The 22,320-nt window shown below is 45.6% G+C and overlaps 1 protein-coding gene across 3 annotated transcripts in view; it reads right to left on the bottom strand.

The window, feature by feature from the left end:
- Positions 1–800: 800 nt before the first annotated feature.
- The window catches only part of LOC116423883 (zwei Ig domain protein zig-8), a 181,490-nt gene continuing 159,970 nt past the window's right edge, over positions 801–22,320 (bottom strand). For all 3 annotated transcript variants that reach the window (XM_076367777.1, XM_076367767.1, XM_076367782.1), the window contains 2 exons: positions 20,609–20,765; positions 801–3,056 (listed from right to left, as the gene is read on the bottom strand). In XM_076367777.1, coding sequence (XP_076223892.1) covers positions 2,920–3,056; positions 20,609–20,765 — 294 coding nt within the window. In that variant the 3' untranslated portion in view covers positions 801–2,919. The remainder of the gene's footprint in view (positions 3,057–20,608; positions 20,766–22,320) is intronic.

Here is a 22,320-nt window from a genome sequence, read left to right as displayed (position 1 = left end):
CTGGTCTCCATGAGTCCCTTTCTTTTTTGTAACCCTTAGAACACTCGCTGTTCCACTGTCTTAAACCTACGATACAGTAAAGAATATAAATTGTCAACAGTTGGTGATAATGTTCGTAACAGAGAGGAGAACTGGAAAGGATTTTAACCCCTTGCCCTACAACAACGAATGAGACTCGAAATATAGGTATAACATATGCTTAGAATTTTTCTCTTTCCAATAAATTATGACAAAGTAGCCGTATCGATCAGAGTTCAGAAAGAAATCATAGACCAAGGGGTAAAGAAATTAGGAATTATACGACTTTAGGGGTAGTTTTAGGGAGATTTAGGGGAATTAGAATGTTCATGATATTTAAGGGACGAGAGTATTCGAATGGCAACATTTGAGGGTGCTTTACGTCGATAATTGCGTTCTCCAGGATGGAATTGACGATTATTGCCGGTTATTTGCATTCAGTCACGAACGAATCGGTACGAGGGTGGCTCGAAACGACCCAGGCATTGTTAAATTGACTCGCGTACCTGTCACCGGCCTGGAGAGGGCGACAAGGGGCGTAAACCTGACTGGACAAGGTTACGTAATGCTTAAAGCGCGTGTGTGGTGAACGACCGATGGAGATTGGGGAGCGAAAGGGTTCAAACCCCTATTTCTGTTTTTATGAATTGCTGACACAGTTTCGGTATCGGGATTTCGAAATTCGTATGGAAATTGATACGGGAAATGGAAGAGTCGTTACTGAGATCGGTGCTTGATTTCCGATTCGAACAAATAGGCTATTTATAATACCAATAGTTTTATTTAGAAACATCGTACAAAGTTTATTCCGTAAATTCGATTAACTGTCGGCGTGCAATGATAATTTCCAAGATAAATTCGTTCCGTTCGAAGTGCATTAAGATATCTTAAACTAGTGTAACAATAAATACTATCCTAACGTTGACGGATCGTGAAAACTCATGCATCCAAATCAAATGTATTTCACTAACTCTCAATACCAACAGCAATTTCGTATCAACCAAAAATTCAAAAGTTCTCATTGCTAAATTAATCTCCAAACTATACACTATCGAAAAATTCAAATGAAACGAAAGTTCCGAACGAAGGAACAAAGTTTCTATTCAATTTATCATTTTAATACAAAATGAAATCCTTCGTCGACATGAATATTCACAGTCCGAGCAACAATGATTGTGCGTTCCGGTTAATTCTACGTTCGCGAGTGCGATGACAGCTGCGAGTTCCGTCCTCAATTATTTACAACGGCCGCGACGTCCCGGCGAAGGCGGCGTTCGGGCCCGTTTCCACGGGCGCCGGCGAATAAAGTTATGAATTAAAGATTTCATTAACGTCCCGGCTCCTTGGCGCGGAAGAGGCATCGGCGTGGCTAAGACACAGGATATCGAATTACCTTCACATCCTTTGACGCCGGCACGGCCACTTTAACCCTATTCAGTTGAAGAGGGACGTTCAAAGAACCGTCCTGAATTGCAACGGCGAATTGAAAAAGGCGCACCGGCGCGTTGAGATCAAGCGCTGCGCTGCGGCTTCGCTTACTGAATTATTTACGTAATAAATACATTCGTCGCGCCGGTGTGTTCCATCGTCTCCGCCATTTCGCCGGGGAATTCAATTTCGATCGGCTTCTTAAGTCCATCGCGATATTGTCGTTCATTTTTAATGCCGCCCGGCAAGTTCGGTTAATAAAGTTTCCTCAAACGAATCCGGATGGGAGATATAAGAAGACTTTTACTTCGGAAGATGGATCGTGGTCTTTTACCTAGAAGCTTTCAACGTTTATTTCTCTGGTTGATGAGTCGTGTTAACCCTTTGCGGACGATTCTTTGAAATATACAAAACTTTCAGGGATAAAGCTGAATTATCAAATGTTTGATTAATATAAAGAAAGGAAATTACGCGATGATCGCTGTTCGAGTAACTGAGTCATTTTTCTGCGTCTTCCAAATACAAAAATTTCATCTTGCTGAAATGGCATTCGTCCGTAAAGAGTTAATTTTAGAATTGATATTTATATTCGAGTGGATGACTCGGTCGATGTTCATTTTATGTTTGTTTTAATGATTAAACATTAATCTCCGGTATAGTAAAGAAAAGGACCATTATGGTAATAAATTTTCGAGGTCCGGTTTCAATGGAACCGAGTAAACAATTCAGTCCGCCGGCCACGAGCTTCTATTACCCTTTGATACTTCAGGAAATATGTAAAGCCCAGAATGTTTTCTGCGGTACTCCTGCGGACAGCGAAACCGGCAATCCGCTTTTTGAATCAAAAGCAGAATTTCAGTTTACTCGAACAAAAACCTCTTGTTTGAAATGAGGCAACGGAGTAAGAGGCTCCGCAAGAATTATTTCGCGGTCGGAATCTTCGCTTCCCTTATGCCGCGAAAGGGAAGTAAACAGCTCTTGAAATCCGCGAAAATCCACGTTACTTGTACATTCGCAGTGAAGTAATTACGGGGAATTACTTAGCGCGAATGTTTATATAAGTGAAGCACGTGAAACCCTGAAAACGTCCTCGCAGTGCCCAGAATTTCATGAAATTATCCTGATTTCAACTGAATTGAATACTGTTTTAAATTATTCTCGATTCCAAATAGTTGCAAATCCTTCTCAAATATTAACTCTATGAAATTTCCTTCCCAAACAACCCTCGAAACGTTACGTTCAGAAACTGAAGATCATTAAACTTCGGAGGGAGCAGGTTGAACAGAAGTTTCCTTAAAAATTTCCCAAGTTTTTCGAGTACGATGTCTCGCAGCGTGTTCTCGCTTCCTCGCCGCTGGTTCTTAGTCGTCTAGCTTACAACCTAGTCCACCATTGGTCGATTCTCTGGCCGGGCAGTCCTTTCAATCCAATGAGAACGGTGGCTCGCGTGAAATACTGATCGTGGCGGTGGCGCTACTGCAGGGAAGTTTGGATGTTTCGCGCGAGTATTAGAAACCACGAGAACGGAAGTAGAAGCCCGGGCCAGTGGCTGACGTCACATCCGGAGGAGACGTATCCGGCGTCACGTTGCATGGCTTCCGTACGTTCGCCTGGAACAGAAATAAAACTCTCTTTCTCTTGCTCCCTATTATATACACGCGAGCAAACAAAATTCCGCAACGTTCCACTGAATACCTCGCCAGCGACTACAGAAACTTCGATTTACAGTCGATTTTCAGAACATCGCGCGCCAGATGTTCAAGTATACATCAATTCAACCGAAAATTAACCATTCATTACCTGTTCTTCGAACAATCGTTCAAATTTCTCGCGAAATTCGCTTGGAATTCGTGTAAACCGATACAATTTCAATGAAGCGCGAGGTAATTGAATTTTCGTTTATTAACCTTTATACTCGAGTGGATCCCACCACTTTGATGCAGTAAACATAAAATCTGATAGTTAACGTTGAACTTTGTATAATGCCTCGTGAAATATTCGAATTAGAATTCTTCAATGTACTTGTGATTTCCTTTCGAGTTAGTTTCAAGGATCGCCTTGTCAAATGTTAAATATTTCTATTAAGAAAGTTCCGAGTGCAAAGGGTTAATCAGAACGCACCAGAAACTTCGATTTACAGTCGATTTTTAGAACATCGCGCGCCGAATGTTCAAGTATACATCAATTCAACCGAAAATCAATCATTCATTACGTATTCTCCGAACAATCGTTCAAATTTCTCGCGAAATTCGCTTGGAATTCGTTTGTATAAACCGATACAATTTCAATGAAGCGCGAAATAAATGAATTTTCGTTTATTAACCTTTACACTTGAGTGGATTTGTCACCACTTTGACGCAGTAAACTTATAAAATCTGAAATGGAATTAGAATAGTTTTCTTCAATGTACTTGTGACTTCCCTTCCAGTTAGTTTTAAGAATCGCCTTCGTCTCGTCAAATGTTAAACATTTCTATTAAGAAAGTTCCGAGTGCAAAGAGTTAATCAGAACGCGCCGGAAGACAAGCCGCGTGAGCTGAAGGATCGCGCGATCATCGCGAGGATCGGTATCGCGGCTCGCGAGCGAAAGAATAATGAAACCACGGTCTCGTAAATCAATGTCCCCCACGGAGACTATCGGATTATAGGTTTTTCCTGCGTCGCTAGCTCGTGGCAGGAAGGTCTTCATTAATTACCGCGCTCTTTAGCGCGGCGACGCTCGCCGCGAGCGGCTCGGGCGGCCTGACAAATAATTGCTCGCGAGTTCTTCGAACGTGAGTAATTTCGTTCCACTAATCTCTGGAAAATAGCATTAATTCGATGTCGCCGCGCCGTCCCCGCGCTTAGATTAACAACTGCCAGCCCGCCGGCGCGTTTAACCCTCGCGCAACGCTCCCGGCTCCTCGGCGCGTTATTATTCTCTTAATTGAAATGGGTCCGCGCCGGCGGTGAATTAAAAAGACACATTTATCTTTCTACAGATTACGTTCGGCCATTTCATATGCGGCCTCGGGATTAATTTCTGCTCGCCACCGGTTAATCCCTACCGGTTGTTTTAATCGCTGATGTACCGTTTCGTTTTTGGATTATTTCGCCGGCGGAGATTAATATTTTAATTTCGTTTTAATCGTTACGAGCGGGGAGATTCTAGATTTCGCTCGCCAGGCATAGACGGGGCTAGATTAAATTCTGTCGAGCTCGTTTTTGACCTGAATTCCGCCCGAACCAGACATCTACCTTGGCTGTTATGCAGTTTTAACTTGAATCTTGATTAAACATTGACAACATCGTTAATATACAATTATATTCGTGTGTATATTATTCCACGTTTATACGTACACCGTAGCAGAAAGAGAATTTTTCATTTGTACATATATAACACTTTTACTACTTCCTAGAACATTCTTTCGTCACTAACTTCACATTTGGAATACTCCACGTTCATCTAACATGAACGTCATTAACATGTGAAATTCACTACAGAAAATCAATTTAACCTAGAATGTTCCATTGCCTTAATCACGCATTCAACACAGGCAGACTCGTTCATCACATCCATTCCTAGAATACTCATATTTTTATAGAAGAAACAATTAAAACCATATCACAGATGAAACCGAGAGGATCGATGGCAACGCGCAAGCATTCCATCAATTCGCCGCTGACCCAATTATTCTGTTCCAGAGGCAACCGCGCGTACTCCGTTCAGAAAGCAAGGGATTCCCCGATTCAGACGTCACCGCAGTAACTCACAGCGAGGATCCGACGCCGCCCCGCGTAAACGTAAAGAACGTGCCCCGAGCAGATGGCGTCGGACACGCGTAAGTGCTCAGCCGCATCTGCAAGAAGCCGCTGCACGTTGCCAAACCCTATCTCATAAGGGGCCAGCCACGTGCGTAGCAGATTCCCGCGGTTTAACGCCGCGGCGATATTAAATTGCTCCGGCGCGCAGCCACCGTCGGTGCTGCGGGCGCAGAATTCACGCCGGAGGCCTGAAAATTAAAAAACTGTCGCCGCGGGAATTCTCCGGGACGGCGGAGAGGTAATTTCGAACGTCGTCGGATACCGGGCGCCCGAGTAATTCCCGACCGTTACAAATTTCAACATATTTTTCCAATATTTCAAAAGCGAACATCGCCGGCGCAATTACGAAATTCTCGCGAGTTCGCCGGATTTCCCGTTAAGTTCGAACGGTCGGCGTAATTGAAAATCCGCCGGTGATTCCCCGCGATAAGGGGGACCCCTCTTTCCGATATTTCGAGCGGAGGTTCGACGGAATCGCCGGGATCCGCACTCGTTTACGGCTCGAAGTGCAGGGAGTCCGTATTTCGGGGGGCGAGCTGTCGATGCCCGGATACGGAAAACGGTTGAAGTCGTTAACGACGCGGAACCTCCGTACTGCAACACTATTAGCCGGCGAATCGGTCGGACCCGTCTCGGCGCCGCTTCACGGCGAACTGCGAGCTCGGATCTTGACTTTTTCGAGGAGCCGCGAACAGGTACTTTATTTCCCCCGAAATGACTTTTCTAACGGTTTCCTTCCCTGATTACACACAGCCCCTGATCCCCTAATGACAGAAATACGAGCGACTCGTTTCGGAAAGAAACGGAGGCGCGTCGCGCTCTATGTACATTAGGATCCGGCGGATTCCTTCGTAGTTCTTCCCCCTTTTTCTTCTCGTTCCTCTCCGCTCGAGAGCGCCACTCGGGCTTCACGCTCGATCCGCTGGCCTGTCGGCGGCGAGTTTCACCCGTTCCCCTGGTAATTACGCTTTCATATTCTCCGACGATTAAGCGGTCGACTTTTCCGCGCTGTTACTTTCCGAAGTTTGAGTTACGAGTCGTTTGATTAAACCGACCCGATTCTCGGATTCCCTACGGTCCCCCGTTCGGACGTGTGGCTTGCGGTCTTGTCGCGGCTCGGCGAAGTAATAAATTCGTGAGAACTGTTCGAAGTTTGGAAATCGTTTTTAATTGGATCCGAATCCGGTCGCGGTGTTCGCGCGCTGATTACCGTGGATAGGATCTGTCGGTGCTTTGTCGTTCGCATTTGAAGGTAATGAGCGAAGGGTTGCATTCAACGCGGCTCAAACTGCACTGTATCGGAACACCGTATTAGAAGGTTCGGTTCCAGCGAACCATGAACCTGTAGCGCTTCGTCTGTGACGCTGATCCCATTTAATCTGGGCGCGATCGATGATGATTGATTGTAGAACGTTAGCTTCCGTTTCTAGGGTACAAACGGTCAGAGCTAAACGCGGGCCGAGACTCATGATCATTTAGAGGGCCGTGCGAAATTCACGTCGCCGGTGGGGTGAATCAACAGTCATCGAGGGCTGCTTTGGGTATGTGCACGGGATAGACATTGATGTGCCTGTGTGAGAAGACTTATGAGATCTACCATTAATCAGTGACCCCTATTCATTGAATAACCTAATTCCTATTACTTGCTCACCGGGTGGCCTAGATCGTTTGTCTTTTCTTAGACAAAGCGTCGAATCTGTCTTCCTTATGGTGACGGGATTCTATCGGTATAGCGACATCGGGATTATCAAAGAGATTGTAATGAATGGTAGAAGCGATTCTATTATTGTCTTACTTAGTGATAGCTGTCTTATTTGTTATCTTCTTTCTTTCATCTAGACTAGAATGAATTACGAATATTATTCTGCAATCGAGTCATGCAGCAAAATCTCATTACTATATTAATATTTATTAATATTTTCTGGCTCAATTAGTGATAGCTGTCTTATTTATTATCTTCCTTCTTTCATCAAGACTAGAATAAATAATGAACATTATTCTGCAATCGAGTCATGCAGCAAAGTCTCATTACTATATTATTAATATTTATTAATATTTTCTGGCTCAATTAGTGATAGCTGTCTTATTTATTATCTTCCTTCTTTCATCAAAACTAGAATGAATTATGAACATTATTCTGCAATTATGCGCCAAAATCTCATTACTATATTATTAATATTTATTAGCATTTCCTGTCTCCCTTAATACAATCGCACTCCTGCTCCCCAGCACCATGACAACGAACAACAGCCACTGCCATCCCTTCTCTCCCAAGCCCCATCCAACGTCATCCAACTCAACACATGGCACAGCAACGCGATTATACAGCAGTCGACCAAGCGTGACCGTAGGGAGGGTGTACCATGAAAGCCAATCCCAAGAGACCGCAAAGTTCACCGCATCGTAGCTGTTTCCAAACACAGTAATCCTCAGCCGGCAAACCCCATTGGAAACCGCAGACGTTTCCGACACGTGATCGGCACACGCGACACTCTCATCGTTAATAGACGGTGTCGAAAGCCCGAAAAACCGTTTATCCTCAAAGCGTTCCAAGTCAAACTGGTGACTCTTTTCGCGATTTCTCAAGTCAATTTCAGAAAATGCCATTTGCAACTTATTAGAAAATATTCAGTAGTCCCACTGAAAAACTGAAGTGCAAAGAGTAAAGACACTTCAGCTTTTTTATCTTTTTACTAACTCTAACAAACTTTGCAATTTGTTTCATAAAGTCATTCTGCAAGTCTTTGTAACGAAGTTATGCGAGAATAGTACGTGGATATTTTTCCATCGGAAAATTAATCTGTACAATGGGAATGGATGTATTTGCATGTGTGTGTAATAGATGAATGACGCGACTGTGTGAGCGCTTTTTGAATGAATGTTCAAAGCACTGGAATATTCTAGACTGTATTGATTTTCTCTATATTGATTAGGTTAATAATGTTTGTTTCTTATGAATCTAGAATGTTCCAAATATATGTGAAGTTAATGCATGGTAATGAAAGAATGTTCTAGAACCTGAGTGTATAAATAGTGTGTGCTGTTTGATTTAGTCAGTGTTTTATTGTGAGTTGTCAAGAAATACTGTTTCTAGTAAAATTCTCTTTCTCCTAGAAGATCCTCGGTGGCAGAGCAACATATCGATCGCGGTCTACACGATTTCCTTAGACCAGAGTCTGCTCCGGAAGATCACGACGGATTCCGGATATCGGCGCGGCGCGATCTGGCTTGTCCCGTCTCCTTTGTACGGCGCGCAGGCATCAAGGGGGTAGTTAATTGGCTGGGGCGTGCTAGGGTACGGTCAATTGACCGTTTAATTAGAGTGGCAGGGCATCGACGGATTTTCGGTTAGCGTTGCTCGGCATTAATCGGTGATCTCCGGCCACCGGCGTTGAATATTCGTCAATGACACCGGGGCTGATCGAGCGGCCCGGTCGAAAGTGAAAATAATCCTACCCGGGATTTATCGGCCGGCCAAGATTATCCTCTTGGCTCGTGTCGAAGGATCCTGGCGAGGCGTGATTTCAATTTAATTGGCTGATCGATCGGTCGATCGATAGTCGTTAAGTGAAATATTCCGACGTTGGGCAGCCTCGCTTCTGCAGTTCGAGTGAAATTTTGATTGATTGTAACAGGTGGATTTCCTTGATCATCGATGACAGAGCCTGCCATTTTGTGGGAAGAATTGTAAGGTGGACGTTGGATGTAAATATTTAGTAACATATTCGTTAGATAATTAATAATATTTTTACTACACGATTTCTACATTCTTTCGTCGCCATCGTTAGATTCCTTTAAGATAAACATTGTCATCTAAAAATCAATATTAAAGAAAATCAACATCCATCGATTCCCAAAACAATATAATATAAAAACTGCTACCGAACCATTAACACTAGAACTACCGAGCATTTAATACGATTAACATGCAATTCCTATAAAAATTGTAACAATAGATTATTTTCAGTTTCTTCAGGCATTCATTATACTACTGAAATGAAACTATGTTCAAAATCATTTCGAATATTCAATGCTTCGAAGATATCAATAATTGCTGAACAAGAAAATCGAAACCAGTCATTTTGACTGGTACGGTAGTTCTAGTGTCAACGATTAATTCCAACTCGCCCTTTCTCTCCAAAATAATTTGCCCTTGTCATTTATCGTGCCCAACCAACTAAACGAAAATTTCCTCAACCCAATGTCAGCCGCACCGAAGAATACTCCTAACCTTCGCAGACCGTTCAATTTCGAATCAACCTACCAGATTCCCAGGGAACCGCGGGTTAACATTAATACCACGATTTCCCCTTTGATAACTGCGAGGCGCCGCGGCGGTTCCCTAATTACAAATACATTCGACGTTGTATTTTCGGGAAGCCGGTATTAAGCCAGCATAAAGAGAAACGAAACAGCGAAGTCGACGAAGCTTTTTCACTCAGGGAATTAGCCTTTTAGGCACGACGCGCCACTATAGTGGCTTTCGCGGATGTCATCTTTCTGAAAGACGCGCCACTATAGTGAGGACCGGAGTTTTCTCAATGTGATAATAATAATTCCCGAATATTAGGTTCAAAGGTGGCAAAGAATTTAACACAAAAAGTTAGCACCTTCTGCAATGAATGTAAAAGCAAACCACACCTCTGTTTACCCTGTTTTAACAAACTACATTAACTTTTTCTAAATATTATATTCTTTTTTTTCAAGCATCGACTGAACAAAAGCCGATGTCGCCTAAGCAAAATATTTAGTCTCACATCAGTGCGTAAGGACCGGCATGGCGTTTAACGTGTTAAGAGTCAGCAGCCGCGACGCTTCCGTAACGAACCTTCCAACTCCGCGAGCGGAACGGATCCCTCCCGATGGCGTTGAATGTCCCGCTGTCCGTTTGACGATATTTCATTGGAATTTCTATTACGCCGGCCCGAACGGAATCCCCGTGCGAAGTCCTCCGCCTGGCGAGCGCAAGACGTCCGGACATCCGCGGTAATAAGTCTCGACATTATTTTCCGTCCGACGAGTCCGCCCCGGCCGCTCCAATATGTCGCTGTCGCGGCTCCGAGGAGATTCACGGCCGCTTTCGAGATTTTTAAATATACGCGCGCACGTGTGCGCGCGTCGGGCGGCCGGATAGGAAGTTCGCAGCGAGTTTAACGCTTAACGACTCCCCGAGCTGCCGTTTATACGGCGCCAAATTTCATTTCTGTCCCCCGCTCGCGCGCCTTTTTCTCCGCGCTCCCTTTCCCCGCGACGCGGCCCCTTCGGTGCGATGTTTCGCCGGTGCCGCGATGTTATTAAATTTCAGACACCGAATATCCGCGCGAATTGCGCCCGGAGAATTCATTTTCTTTCGCTCCGCTCTGTCTTGGCGTTATTAAAAAATTCACGCCGCTCGCGGAACGCGAACGCTTTCGACGCCACGCGCGACGGCCGCTGCGTTTAGTTTACGCGGATCGATGATGGGCATTCGCGTCGCGCCCCGGAACGGGATTTCTTGCTCGGCGACGGATCACCGGGATATATCAAGGCGGAGGCTGTCGCTCGGCGATGAAAGGAAACACTCGATTGGGAGGCGGATGGCTTTGTCGCTTATGTGCGGCTGCCTTCGGGATTTATGGGGAATGTTTGTCTCTTCTGCGTTTTGCGGAGACTGCAGTTTTGGGAAACGGGATCTTTCTGTGTATTAACCCGTGAGAAATGCCGGCATGTAAACGGAAGACTTTGCCTGCTTGTGTCCAATGCTTTGTATATGGTGGAAATCATTTTATGATTTTTATCACTGTTATTGTAATGTTTACGATTAACACGTTCAGTTAAGTCACTTCTGTGAATTTGTTTACACTTGTACATGTTGCAGTATTATTTTGGCGTACGTGAGCTAAAAATACTTTTGGTACATTAAGCGTTAATCATTCTATTTGTAATTAATGGAGTCTGTAAGACGAGGTATTAACCCCTTACGATTTATTTCTCTGTGATCAATACAATAACTTTGTCATTAATAATGTATTGGAAAAAGAGAAAAAGTATGCACATTCTGTGTCCATCTTTGCTCTGAAATATAATAATTGATAACAGAAACATATTTCATTTGCATTCGCTTGGGTAATATTTACTTTTGCTAAATTGTATTTAAAATCTTCATCACGTGTCTCACGATATTGTAAGCAAAGGGGTTAAGTAAACTGAATGACTAGGAAATCGTAATATACTAGTGTAATTTTGATTGCTGTAAGTGAATTGAGTAAACTGAATGACTATGAAATCGTAACGTACTAGTGCAATTTCTACTTCGTCCCACTCTCGACAGTCTCTAATGATAGAGTGTAGGGTTAAGTAAACTGAAGGGTTAAGTAAACTGAATGACCAGGAAATCGTAACGTACTAGTGCAATTTCTACTCCGTCCCATTCTCGATAGTCTCTAATAATATAATGTATATTTGATTTCAATATCTGCAAACGATATTCCTTGAAATATCGAAGATCATTTCTCTGGCTTCCAATGAAACCCCTTCAACATCTACAAAAGGCTCCTTGTATGTACTAAATTTCAGGGACGCCGGTACGAATTCATAGGCCCTGCAGTCAGGTTATCAATTAGCCGGCTATTATCCCGAATTTTATTTCAATACCGGGTGATCACGGCCGACAATGAATTTTGCATCGCAAGTAGACCGAGCCCCAGGATTCCTTCGTCCGCGGAGATTGTGAAACGCGTCACGTCCCGTCGTTTCCCTGCGTGCAGCGTAACGCTCTCTCTCTCTCTCTCTCTCTGTCTCTCTATTCCGTGCTCGCGGAAGTGTTCGTTCGAGGTTCGAGTATCGACCGGTTTAATGACTCCCCGAGCATTTCCCGAGCAACGTCGGAGTGGCGCACTCGAAGAAAGATCGTCCGGAGGACGCGGGACAATTTCGAAGAGGTCCTACGGGAAACTAGACCCGGAGTGGCACTCGCGCAACTTTCGGAGCTAGTAGATCGTTCACGAATCCGGGGACGGTGTAACGTCGCACGGAATCCCGTGACGACAACGGGGAAGCCTTCCGCATCGATCGTTCTCATCGGGACGAGAAAAGGAACGAAAAAATGAAACGAATCCTGAACAGAACGAGAACCATCTGAAACTTCAACGAAGAAAAACTCCCGAAAATTCCACTGAGATACTGGATCTATATCTCTTAACATCATCGTATCTACGGTTTCCAACGGAACACCCGAGGAGAGATCCGGTGGAACGAAGATACCGAAGAAAAGGAAAAAAAAATGGACCGATCGGTTCGGTTCGTTCGTTCGATAGCACGATTGCCCGGGAAACCGTGATAATTGGAAAACTAATGGCCAGCTGCGAGACGGAACGGCCGCGGGTCCGGCCTCATTATTATTATCTGTCGCAATTAACCGTCGAAAGAATAGCGATTAATAATCGACCGGCCCGTCCGGCGCGTCCCGATAAACCCGGGGAACGATGAAGTAATCGCGCGGATTTAACGGGGGTACAGAGAAAAACAATGAGAGAGTAATCGCGGATCGATTAGCGCGGGTGAAGCCGGGTAATGGCCGGCCAGGTTAATTCGCGGCGAATAAAGCTTTCGTTCCCGGGGGATCGTTCAAACGCCTTCGCTCCCGCTCGCGGCGGAGTGGCCTTAATAATTTTCCTTAATCACTGCATTATATATTTTAATTCGTAGCGTCTGATAGCGCAACCGGGTACCGCTCGCCTTATCCCTCGCGCTTCTATTCATCCTCATCCTCCCGCGCCGCTGTGATCTAGAGTTCTTTGGTAAGCCCGGTAGGCTAGCTTAGCCCGGGCACTTATGGCTGATTTATACGATCCATTACCACTACCACTGACCCAGTAAGGCTGGCCGCCAACCGAGGCGAACCGGTGATCCGGTTCTCTCCGTCTCCCTCTGTTTCTCTCTCTCTCTCTCTCTCTCTCTCTCTCTCTCTCTCTCTCTCTCTCTCTCTCTCTCTCTCTCTCTCTCTCTCTCTCTCTCTCCTCAAGATTTCTCTCTCTCTCTCTGTCTCTCTCTCCCTCTCTCTCAAGATCTTTCTCACTCTCGATCTCTCTCTCCGCCGTTCCTCTTAAGGCTCGATTCGCAAGGCCCGGCAGCGTTCGACCTTAAACTATCCCCACGGCCGGCGGGAGAGCCTTATTAAGGTCAACGATGAGATCCCGTTGCTCTCTGACGCAGATATCAATAACAATGTGCGGAATTACCGGGACGACGCCTGGTTAACTGTAGGTTAGCCTACATATCCCCCGTAAGCCCGTGGAAACGCGCCGGTTATCCGTCTTCCGTAACGCTTGACAAACTTTCCGCGCCTCTTGCCAGAACTCGGGAGGTGTATTTCTTTCCTAATTGAGAGGCTCGCCGCTCGGACGGTAAACTTGGGTCGTTCAGTCACTCGCTGGGAGTCATTGGAGAAATTTACGCGTGCTTTGGGACGAGAGGATGGGGATGTGGTTTTGGATTGATTTAGAGGCGTTGCTCTCTGGGATGGCGAGCGGAAGGATGAGGTTTAAATATTTGTTTTTTACGGTGTAGATGGTTGGATCGAGTTGGAGAGATGAAGATAAATTGTGCTAATTGCTTGATTAAGCCCTTGGCCTATGATTTCTTTTACAACTCTGATCGATACACTTTGGCATTAATAATTTATTGGAAGAATAGAGAAGTTCTAAGCATATGTTACGCCTATATTTCCTTTTAAGTATAATAGTTGATTACAGAGAAATAACATTTACTTTGCATTCGAGTGAACTGAGTAATATGTATATTTGTTGAATCATATTGAAAATCTTCACCACGAGTCTCACTCGTTGCTGTAGGACAAGGGGTTAATAGGAAAGAAGGAAAGTAATTGTTAATAATCATCCGTTTGCGACTTAGTCTTTCAAGTATGAATATTCTGCCTCACCGAAATGCCGATACCCGTTCGCAGAGTTAACATTAGAGAAGTATCTCTAAATCGTCGGTACTTGAAGCAATAAAGTTGCCTGAAACTGCGTTCGTCACTAGAGAATGAAATACATAACTCCTCCAACAAGTACCGATATAACATTATCCATTCCATAAAGCGAATATCACCGATAAACGAGGTAAAATATCCGGCACTCGAATAAAATGCAACTTGTTCCTAGCCAACGGATCTCTAAAAATCACACAACCTAATTCTCCAGCGACATAAACGTTAACAGTCCCATAAATCGATCAGCGAGCGTTCCAAACGACAAGATCAAAGATTCACGAGCCTCGTTCGAGCCCAATAATAAAAGCCTGCCGCGCGTAGAACTCGAGTCGAGCGGTGGAACCGTTTAAACCGAGTTTCCGCGCGATAACAGCTCGCCGGAGTGTTCGGCGTAATTTTTCCCGCGGACCGTTAAACTCGGCCACGGAACACAACGGCGCTGAAATCCACACCACGGTGGTTCCTTAATAGCCGCTGAACACGGGCCAAATATGAGAATCTCCGTGCCGAAACAAACATCAAAGAAAAGCGAAGGTTCGCGCCCTCGGGAACAGATTCCGGGAGATTACCCCGTGAAACTCGTGAAATTCGGGGATCCTCCTGAAGCTCAAAGCGAGTGTCCTCGAGAGGACGGTTTGATCCGTCGACGGAACGTCGGCTCGGTGGAAGGGGACGGGGAAAATAAAATCGAGAAAAAAGGGGGGGTAAGGTGAAATTGTAGGGGTTGAGGACGGCTCGAGTGGGTTTTCGAGACGAGTGGGCAGGGGGCGGTCGGATATCGGGCACGGTTCGCCTCGAGAGGACTCCTTCCCGGTGATGTGCAATTAGGAAAATTGAATTCCGCCGTAATTAACTTTCTTAATTAATAGAATCGCGGAATTGTATCTTTAATCTGGCCGGCCGCGCTTCTGCAAGTGGTTCTGGCAGGTTCTGTCACCGGGTAGCCGGGGAGTTTCCGGGATCGGCGAGGAACGAGCGCGCCGAGATGGAAACGGGAGCAGCGGATAAGACAGGATTGTTGCGGGAGATCGCGGCGACGACTGGCGAGAACGCCTCGCGACTCGCTGCAACTTTTGATATATGCGCGACGTTATTTACGATCGCATAAGAATTAGCCCCGGCACCGAGGGAACCGGCCGCCGCTGGCAAAAACTCGCCTTTGCGCCGCGCCGCACTCGACCGGCTTACTTTTTGTGCGCGCTCACTCCGTTGTTCGATGTTTCGACCGCAGTCGATGACCAAACGATGATCGAAGGGAATCGCGGGAATCGATGATCGAAGAATCTTGTGAATTGTTGCGTCTGGAACGAAGCTCAGCGATAATTAAGCGCAAAGTTGCACGATTGCTCGTGAATGGGTCGATTGATGTCTGAATACTCGTGAACTCTGATTGTCTTTGACTGTTTGCAGTGACTTTATATATTCTGGGAAATGAATATTCGAGTACTGTGGAGTAGTACTTGGAGGAAATGGTTGTAGAATATAACTGTGTAGATGAATGTTTTTACTGTATGCATAATCTCGATGGAAGCGAATAGAATAAATGAAACTAATAGAAAAATCACTGTGTTTACTAATCGATCGGAAAATTCCACTTAAAATGTTCGTATCTCTAAGTGTATTGTTTCATTTGTTTTTATGAAACGAATGTTTCTTTGTTCCAAGATAATACGATGAAACGTAAATCCGTCAGCAACGTAGAAGTCGTCGAATCCTGAAAAATGAATGAAGAACGCGTCCGCCGGTCGACGTTCGTCAGAAAGTCGCCGAAAGTCATTTTTCTCGGCAGCCTTTACGGCCCGCCGCGATTAATTAATCACGGGGACGTCGATTTCGTCGGGCCACGTGGCAGAGGGAAGAGGGATCGATTAATAAAACCGACCGACCGGTCGGTTCGTTATTTAAGACGATCGATTCCGGTGCATCGAGCTCGTTTTCACGCCTTACACGCGATTGGCCGTGCTCCGGGCAATTTCGCCGGCGATGTTTACGGGATGAGACAGCGGATGCTTATAAAAATCGCCTCGACAGCCGCCTTTAATCCCATCCGCCGATGGGAACACCTCCGCGCTCGCGATAAAACGCGAAAATTCGCAATCTGTGGAGCGGCGTCGCCGGTCTTCTGATTTATAGCCTCGACCCGACGCTTTCGTGCTTTATACGAAACTTTGATCACTTCCGCGCGGGAAATAATCGCGGGAACAATAATGTGTTCCTCGGTTATGGAACGCCGCACTTTTTGGTCACGCGACCGACTAATTTATCGCGCGTGAAACTCCGTCGGAGGCAAGAAATTCGGGACACTTGATTTTCATGGTTGACTGAGGGCTTAAATAACTCTTCTCTCTTTGGAAACGTGTATAAGCGCAAACCTACGTATGATTTCATGAGATTCTGCTTTCTATTCGTAGAACTATAACAGTTAAGACAATAGAATATACTTGGAAATATTGGAAACTACAGGACACTTTCATTACCGCGAGCCCTTACGAACAGCAAACACTCAGAGGACACGAGGGAGAGGAATCGAGGGTAAGAGGTTTTATAATAGGTACGCAGCTAATAAAGTACAAACTCGGGGGAGTTTCAGACAATGGACAAACAGAAATATGCCTGCCCGTCTGCCTCGGGGGCAAGGGTACAATCAGCCCCTATTGGTCTCCGATAACCTCCCACCCCGATTGGTCGCAGCAAATTTCTCGAAACTTGCCGTGCTCTGTCTTCAGTCTTTGCTTGAACTTCGAGGAGGGTGCAAGGAGTGATAAGTTCTGTTATTAAGGTGGATAACTCGAAGTGATTGCCAACTGTGAAGTGGTGGACTCTCGCCCCGGCCTGATTGCTGTCTCCGAATGAAGTCGTCCCTCCTCCCCGCCGACGTGAGTACGCTCTTTTATTCTTCTTCCCATTAAGTCGTCGAATCTCGTTATCTCGCCGGTCCGTTGAAACAATTTAATTAGCGGCCGGCGACGCCGGCCCGCCGCTGTTAATCATTCCTCCGTGCACTTCCGCGGCCGCAATTTATTCCGCGCCACGATCGGGCCTGTGTTTCATCGGGACGCGACGCTTACGGGATATTTACGGCGATATTTATGAGGATATTCCCGTCGGCGCGCGCGCTCGTAAAAATCATCTCCGCGCCTAGGCATCGCGACGGCCGCGTTTAATTCCGGTCGAACGGTAATTCTTTCGGGAAACCGGTTACTCGATCGCAGAAACCCACCGCCCGTAAACACGCGTAAATCTGAAATTTGAAAACCGTGCGGCGAATCGGCGGAACTCTGATTTATCAGCAGCGATCGATAAACGGCCGCAGCGCGCGGCGACGACGAAATGTTGTTGAATCGATATAACGAACGACTGGCCCGAACGTTCCATCATACGGGGAACCCGAGCGTGCAAATTTTCAAGTTGCGCGCGGAGCGTATTACTCGATACGCGCGCGCTTTTCACCCTTTGACGAAGATTCTTTAGAGTATAGGGAACCTGTGGATTTTACCGTAGAGAATAGAGAAACTGTATATTAGTTTCTTGCTGTTTGAATAGTTGAATCTTTACATTGCATGATATTAATTTAAAAGTTAAGTTCTTTGTCGACTTCGTTACTGAAAAAGGTTTTTGTATCTTATCAATCCTGTAGAAAATTGTGGACTCACAGCATTTACTATTCAATATTTTCCAATCACCCTGTTTCATTTTCTATTTCTAACACAGTAAAACTAAGGTGGCAGTACAAACGAGAAGTCTTCTATACTTGTACCGTCACAGATCCGGCTCGAAGGACCAAAAATATGTTGCGTAGTAGATCCGGCTCGAGATACCGAAAAATGCGACGTCGCACGTACACGAATACTAACGCGGATTAAATTCCTCGGCTGGGGTTGTAAATCCCAGCTTTAACTTTAGGTCTCGTTAATACTCGCGACGCGTCGATTTACGAATTTCTTCAGAAATCGACTGATTCAATTCTGATCTCCGACTGGTTGAGATCAGATCACTAGTTGTAGTTGTCCCGAACGATGGACTGACTACTGTTTGAATGAATGAATGATATCTCGTTACTCCGAACGATTGAGTATCTGAGATATCGTCACTCCGAACGATTGAGCGACTTATGTGTCCCGAACGATGGACTGAACGTTGTGCAATGAGAAAAAGTCTCTGAGATTGTCACTCCGAACGATTGAGCGAAAAAACCTGAGATATCGTCACTCCGAACGGTTGAGCGACTTATCTTGTAATGAGCGTAAAAAACCTCTCGAGTGCGATCCTGTAGGTGTTTTTATACGACACCTACAGGTTTTGTGTCGAGTGCGCTGATTGGGAAATTGAAAATACCCAATCAGCACATAATTCCAAAAATCGGGGGCGTCTTGGACGACGCCCCTTGGCCAGCCCTCTTGGTGCAAGGGTGAGGGCAATGGCCACGTGCGAGGGATCCTCGAAGATTTGCCGATGCCTTGGAAATTTCCTCCAAGTTGACGCATGGCTGGCGGAACCGTTACGAACGAGGTTCGCGTCGACCCTTCGGAAATTCCCGGTTTATGATATGGTCGGTTGTCTGTACGAACGACAAAAATTCCAAAACTATTGTCTGGAGATGCGCGGATTAACTAAATGATTTTCTCATGGTTTAGGGTGCGATTGCCCCTTGTAACTAAAATAAATAAACTGAGTTCGAAAAAGGCTAATCCCGAAAGTAAATTTGTTGGCACGTCCATATCATAAACGAACCTTCGAGGATTTTCTCCGTTTTGTTCCGCGTCGGACGGAACAATACTTCAGATCTATAAAATTACAAAAGACCTTCGAAATATATTATTAACCCTTTGCGGACGAAGATTGAAAGTATACAAAACCTTTTGAACTAAATTAAGCACTGAATGCTTAAATCATAGAGAATAAGAAAATTGTACTGATTCCTTGCTGTTCGCATAGTTAAATCCTTTGTTCACAACTGAGTATTCCAAACATGGAACTTTGATCTCAGCAAAATGCCGACATTCGTCCGCAAAGGTTAACTTATTCCCTAATCACCCCCACTATTTAATTTCCCAACTACCAAAATAATTACCAATCTTCCAACCGTCCAAATTCCACTTCAACATCTCCAACCTTCAAACCCCAAGAACGACAGTCCCATTCATTAAGTATCAGTTAATCAAGAAGACACTCTACTCATCGCGATTCACGTTCGCTTCCCGAAGCAAATCCTCTCGGTATCCAGCGTTGCCATCCCGAGGGAGCGTCGTTGTCTGGCCGCCTATAAACCGCGTAAATTCGCAATCTGCGAAAACTGCGAAACGACTCGGCGAAGTTCTGATTTACGGCCGCGCGCGGCCAGCGACGGGGGAAAGTAGCGAGCGTGCTGCGCGTATGTGCACACGCCGCGCGCGGGCGGTGGGCGTCGTCGGTCGCCCGGGAAAAATGCGACGCCCCGCGGCCCGTTTCCTCTCGCAATAACTTCCGAAGGAGAATTCACGATAATAGAGACTACTGGCTGCGAATTCCCCATGCAAGCGTGCCCGCCGCCGCTCTCCTTTACCTTCGCCGGTGACCGGCTACCACGGCACCGCCTTCTTTCTCTCCGTTCCTCGCGCGGGATCCTCTCCCTCCCGCAGCCGCGAACGACGATCCGCGGCGAACCGACCGGCTGAGCCAGACAAATAGCCCCGCCGTGAAATACCGCCGCCTCCTTAAAACTTTAAAGTGTTTCGAGTAATCCTAAGACGCGACTTTAGATCATGGACCCATCCCTTCTCGCCAGACCCTGTTTCCTCTTTTTCCTCGGCAGGAACCGCCACTTGGCCGGGAATCGAATGTAAATCGTATTTAGTCGCTCCTCGCGCGAGATTTGATTGCCGGAGTGGAAACTCGTTCGAGAGGAGATTAGAAAAGATTGTTAGAGATTGTGACGGTGGAAAATGAGTTTGATGGCTTGATGGTTTAATGGTTTAATGGTTTGTTGGGTGGGTTTGTTCCTTTATCCTGGAATTACTCTTTCCTGGTATTTCAGTTCGATGATGCTGTAACGTAGTGTACGCTGTTTGTAACGGAATGTTCCACAGTCATTTCGATCGTATAAAAACGCGAGGAATTGAAACGGAACGGTGGGAATTCCAGTTTCAGTGGTATGAGTCGGCGATAAGCGATCCCAAGCGAATTTCAAAGTTCGATTTTCTCGTGAACGAAGCGTCGAACGGGAACATTGTATTCGACGGTTTTTATTTGTCAGTGACCGTACAGTCGGTCGGTGTTTGCTGGCGCTGGTGGAACGTTCTCTGTAAATCTTTGCCGTCGCCGATAGGGGACATTGTGAAAACCGGAATGAAATTATCCGACGAACTTTGCCCGTAAACCGGGCGATTTTTAGGGAAATTTCGACGCTAACCTGGTTCGACGAACAGCATTACGGTGTCGGCGCGTCCCTCCGTCGGTCTGCACGCATATTTCCCGATGTCGTTCGGCGTGACCACCGCCAACGTCAACTCGGACACCGTCCGCGCCGCGCCTCTCTCCGTCTCCACGTTTATACCGCCTCGTGCCGCCTGTAAACAATGCGAAACGCCAAATTGCAACGGAAATTTTCGCGTCGCCGCCGCTTTCGTTCTCTCCTCTTTCTCTCTGTCGGTTGAATGTTTACAATTAATACCGTCGGATTTGCGAAACGCGCATCGTCCCGCGGGCTGTTTGTTGACCGCGCGAATATCGCGATTGAAAAATACCGCGGGACCGGAAAATTACATAAATCCCGCGGAACTGTTAACGGCTTGTAATTTCGTCATAAATCCGGGGCCGGCGCGAGCGCGTTGCGGAAATCTCGCAGCAGCGAGATGAATGTTCGACCGTTTCCCTCGTATCGCGACCCCGATCTTAACCCGCGCGTTTTTCATTTCGTCGGGGGAACAATTCGGCTGATAATTATACCCGCTCGTTACGCGCGCCAGTTATTTTTAACGTTGAGTAATGCGCTCGCGCCCCCGCGAACCTGTTAACGGATAATCCGTTCGTTACGGAATTCGTTCATTGACTACGGATTCTCGCGCGTTCACGGAGGTTTACGAATGTTTCACGTGGAATTTCAATGGGATTCGATTTCCATTCGAGGTATTCCCGACGTAGTCCGGCGATCTGCGAATTTAATTTATACACCTTTGTTGGGAAACCTTTTTTCCGTCCGCGGGAGCTGCGAGAACGATTTCAATTCCGCGCTCGTCGTACGGATACGGGATTCCACGCACGTAAACAAAAATGTCAAGCGAAAGGGACGATTCTCGTGCGAGCTTTCGACCCTGTCGCCGCTATGATTTACGACCGTGCCTCTTCCGACTGTGTCCGGATTCCGAAGAGCTGAGTGTTGTCGAGAAAGACGGTAGAACGATATGGGAAGGGGAAGAGGAGACAAAAGGAGAAAGGACGATGAGTGGGGAAGAAAGGGAATCAGCAGTGGTAGAAAAAGTGACAGCAAAAAGGTCGAAAATGAAAGATAGAACAAAAAATAGAAGAAAGTAAGAAAAACTTAAACAAGAGAAAGTGGAACAAGAAAACAAGGAAACCGAAAAAATAAAAGAAAGTAGAACAATACAATATGAAGGGGCTGGTGAAAATAAAAGATGAAAGTATGAAAAATGGAAGAAATAAGAAAGAACTCGGCATCAGTTTTATTCACAGGTGGCTTCTTCGTCAAGGCATCTTTCAAATAGATTCGATTATTATTTTCAAAATTAAGTAAGAAGAATCGTTCACATTGCTCTCTAGAAACTAACAATTTCATCAAATGCATTTCGAATAAAATAACGTAATAATGCAGACATATCGAGGAAGAAATGCAAAGGAAATTCCGAGTGCAAAGGATGAAAAAGGAAAAGAAGATTAAAAAAGACGTAAAGCTTGACATGATACTAATTTTTTCAGCGACGAATTTTTTCACATAAACATGTAACTCTCCTCTGTTTCGCTTTGATCTTTCATTAAAATATACTCTACGTGCATTCGTCCTGTGTTCGACGAGTTCACGCTGCATTTTTCGATTTCACTGCTCGCAGAACGAGAGGTTTCTCCAACTAAATTCAGTTGACTGGTTAAATCCTCTAGGTTCAACCC

Source organism: Nomia melanderi, chromosome 1 (assembly GCF_051020985.1).
Source record: "Nomia melanderi isolate GNS246 chromosome 1, iyNomMela1, whole genome shotgun sequence".
NCBI classification, from domain to species: Eukaryota; Metazoa; Arthropoda; class Insecta; order Hymenoptera; family Halictidae; genus Nomia; species Nomia melanderi.
Note: the sequence above shows the minus strand (reverse complement) of the source record. Positions and strands in the feature narration are given on the sequence as shown.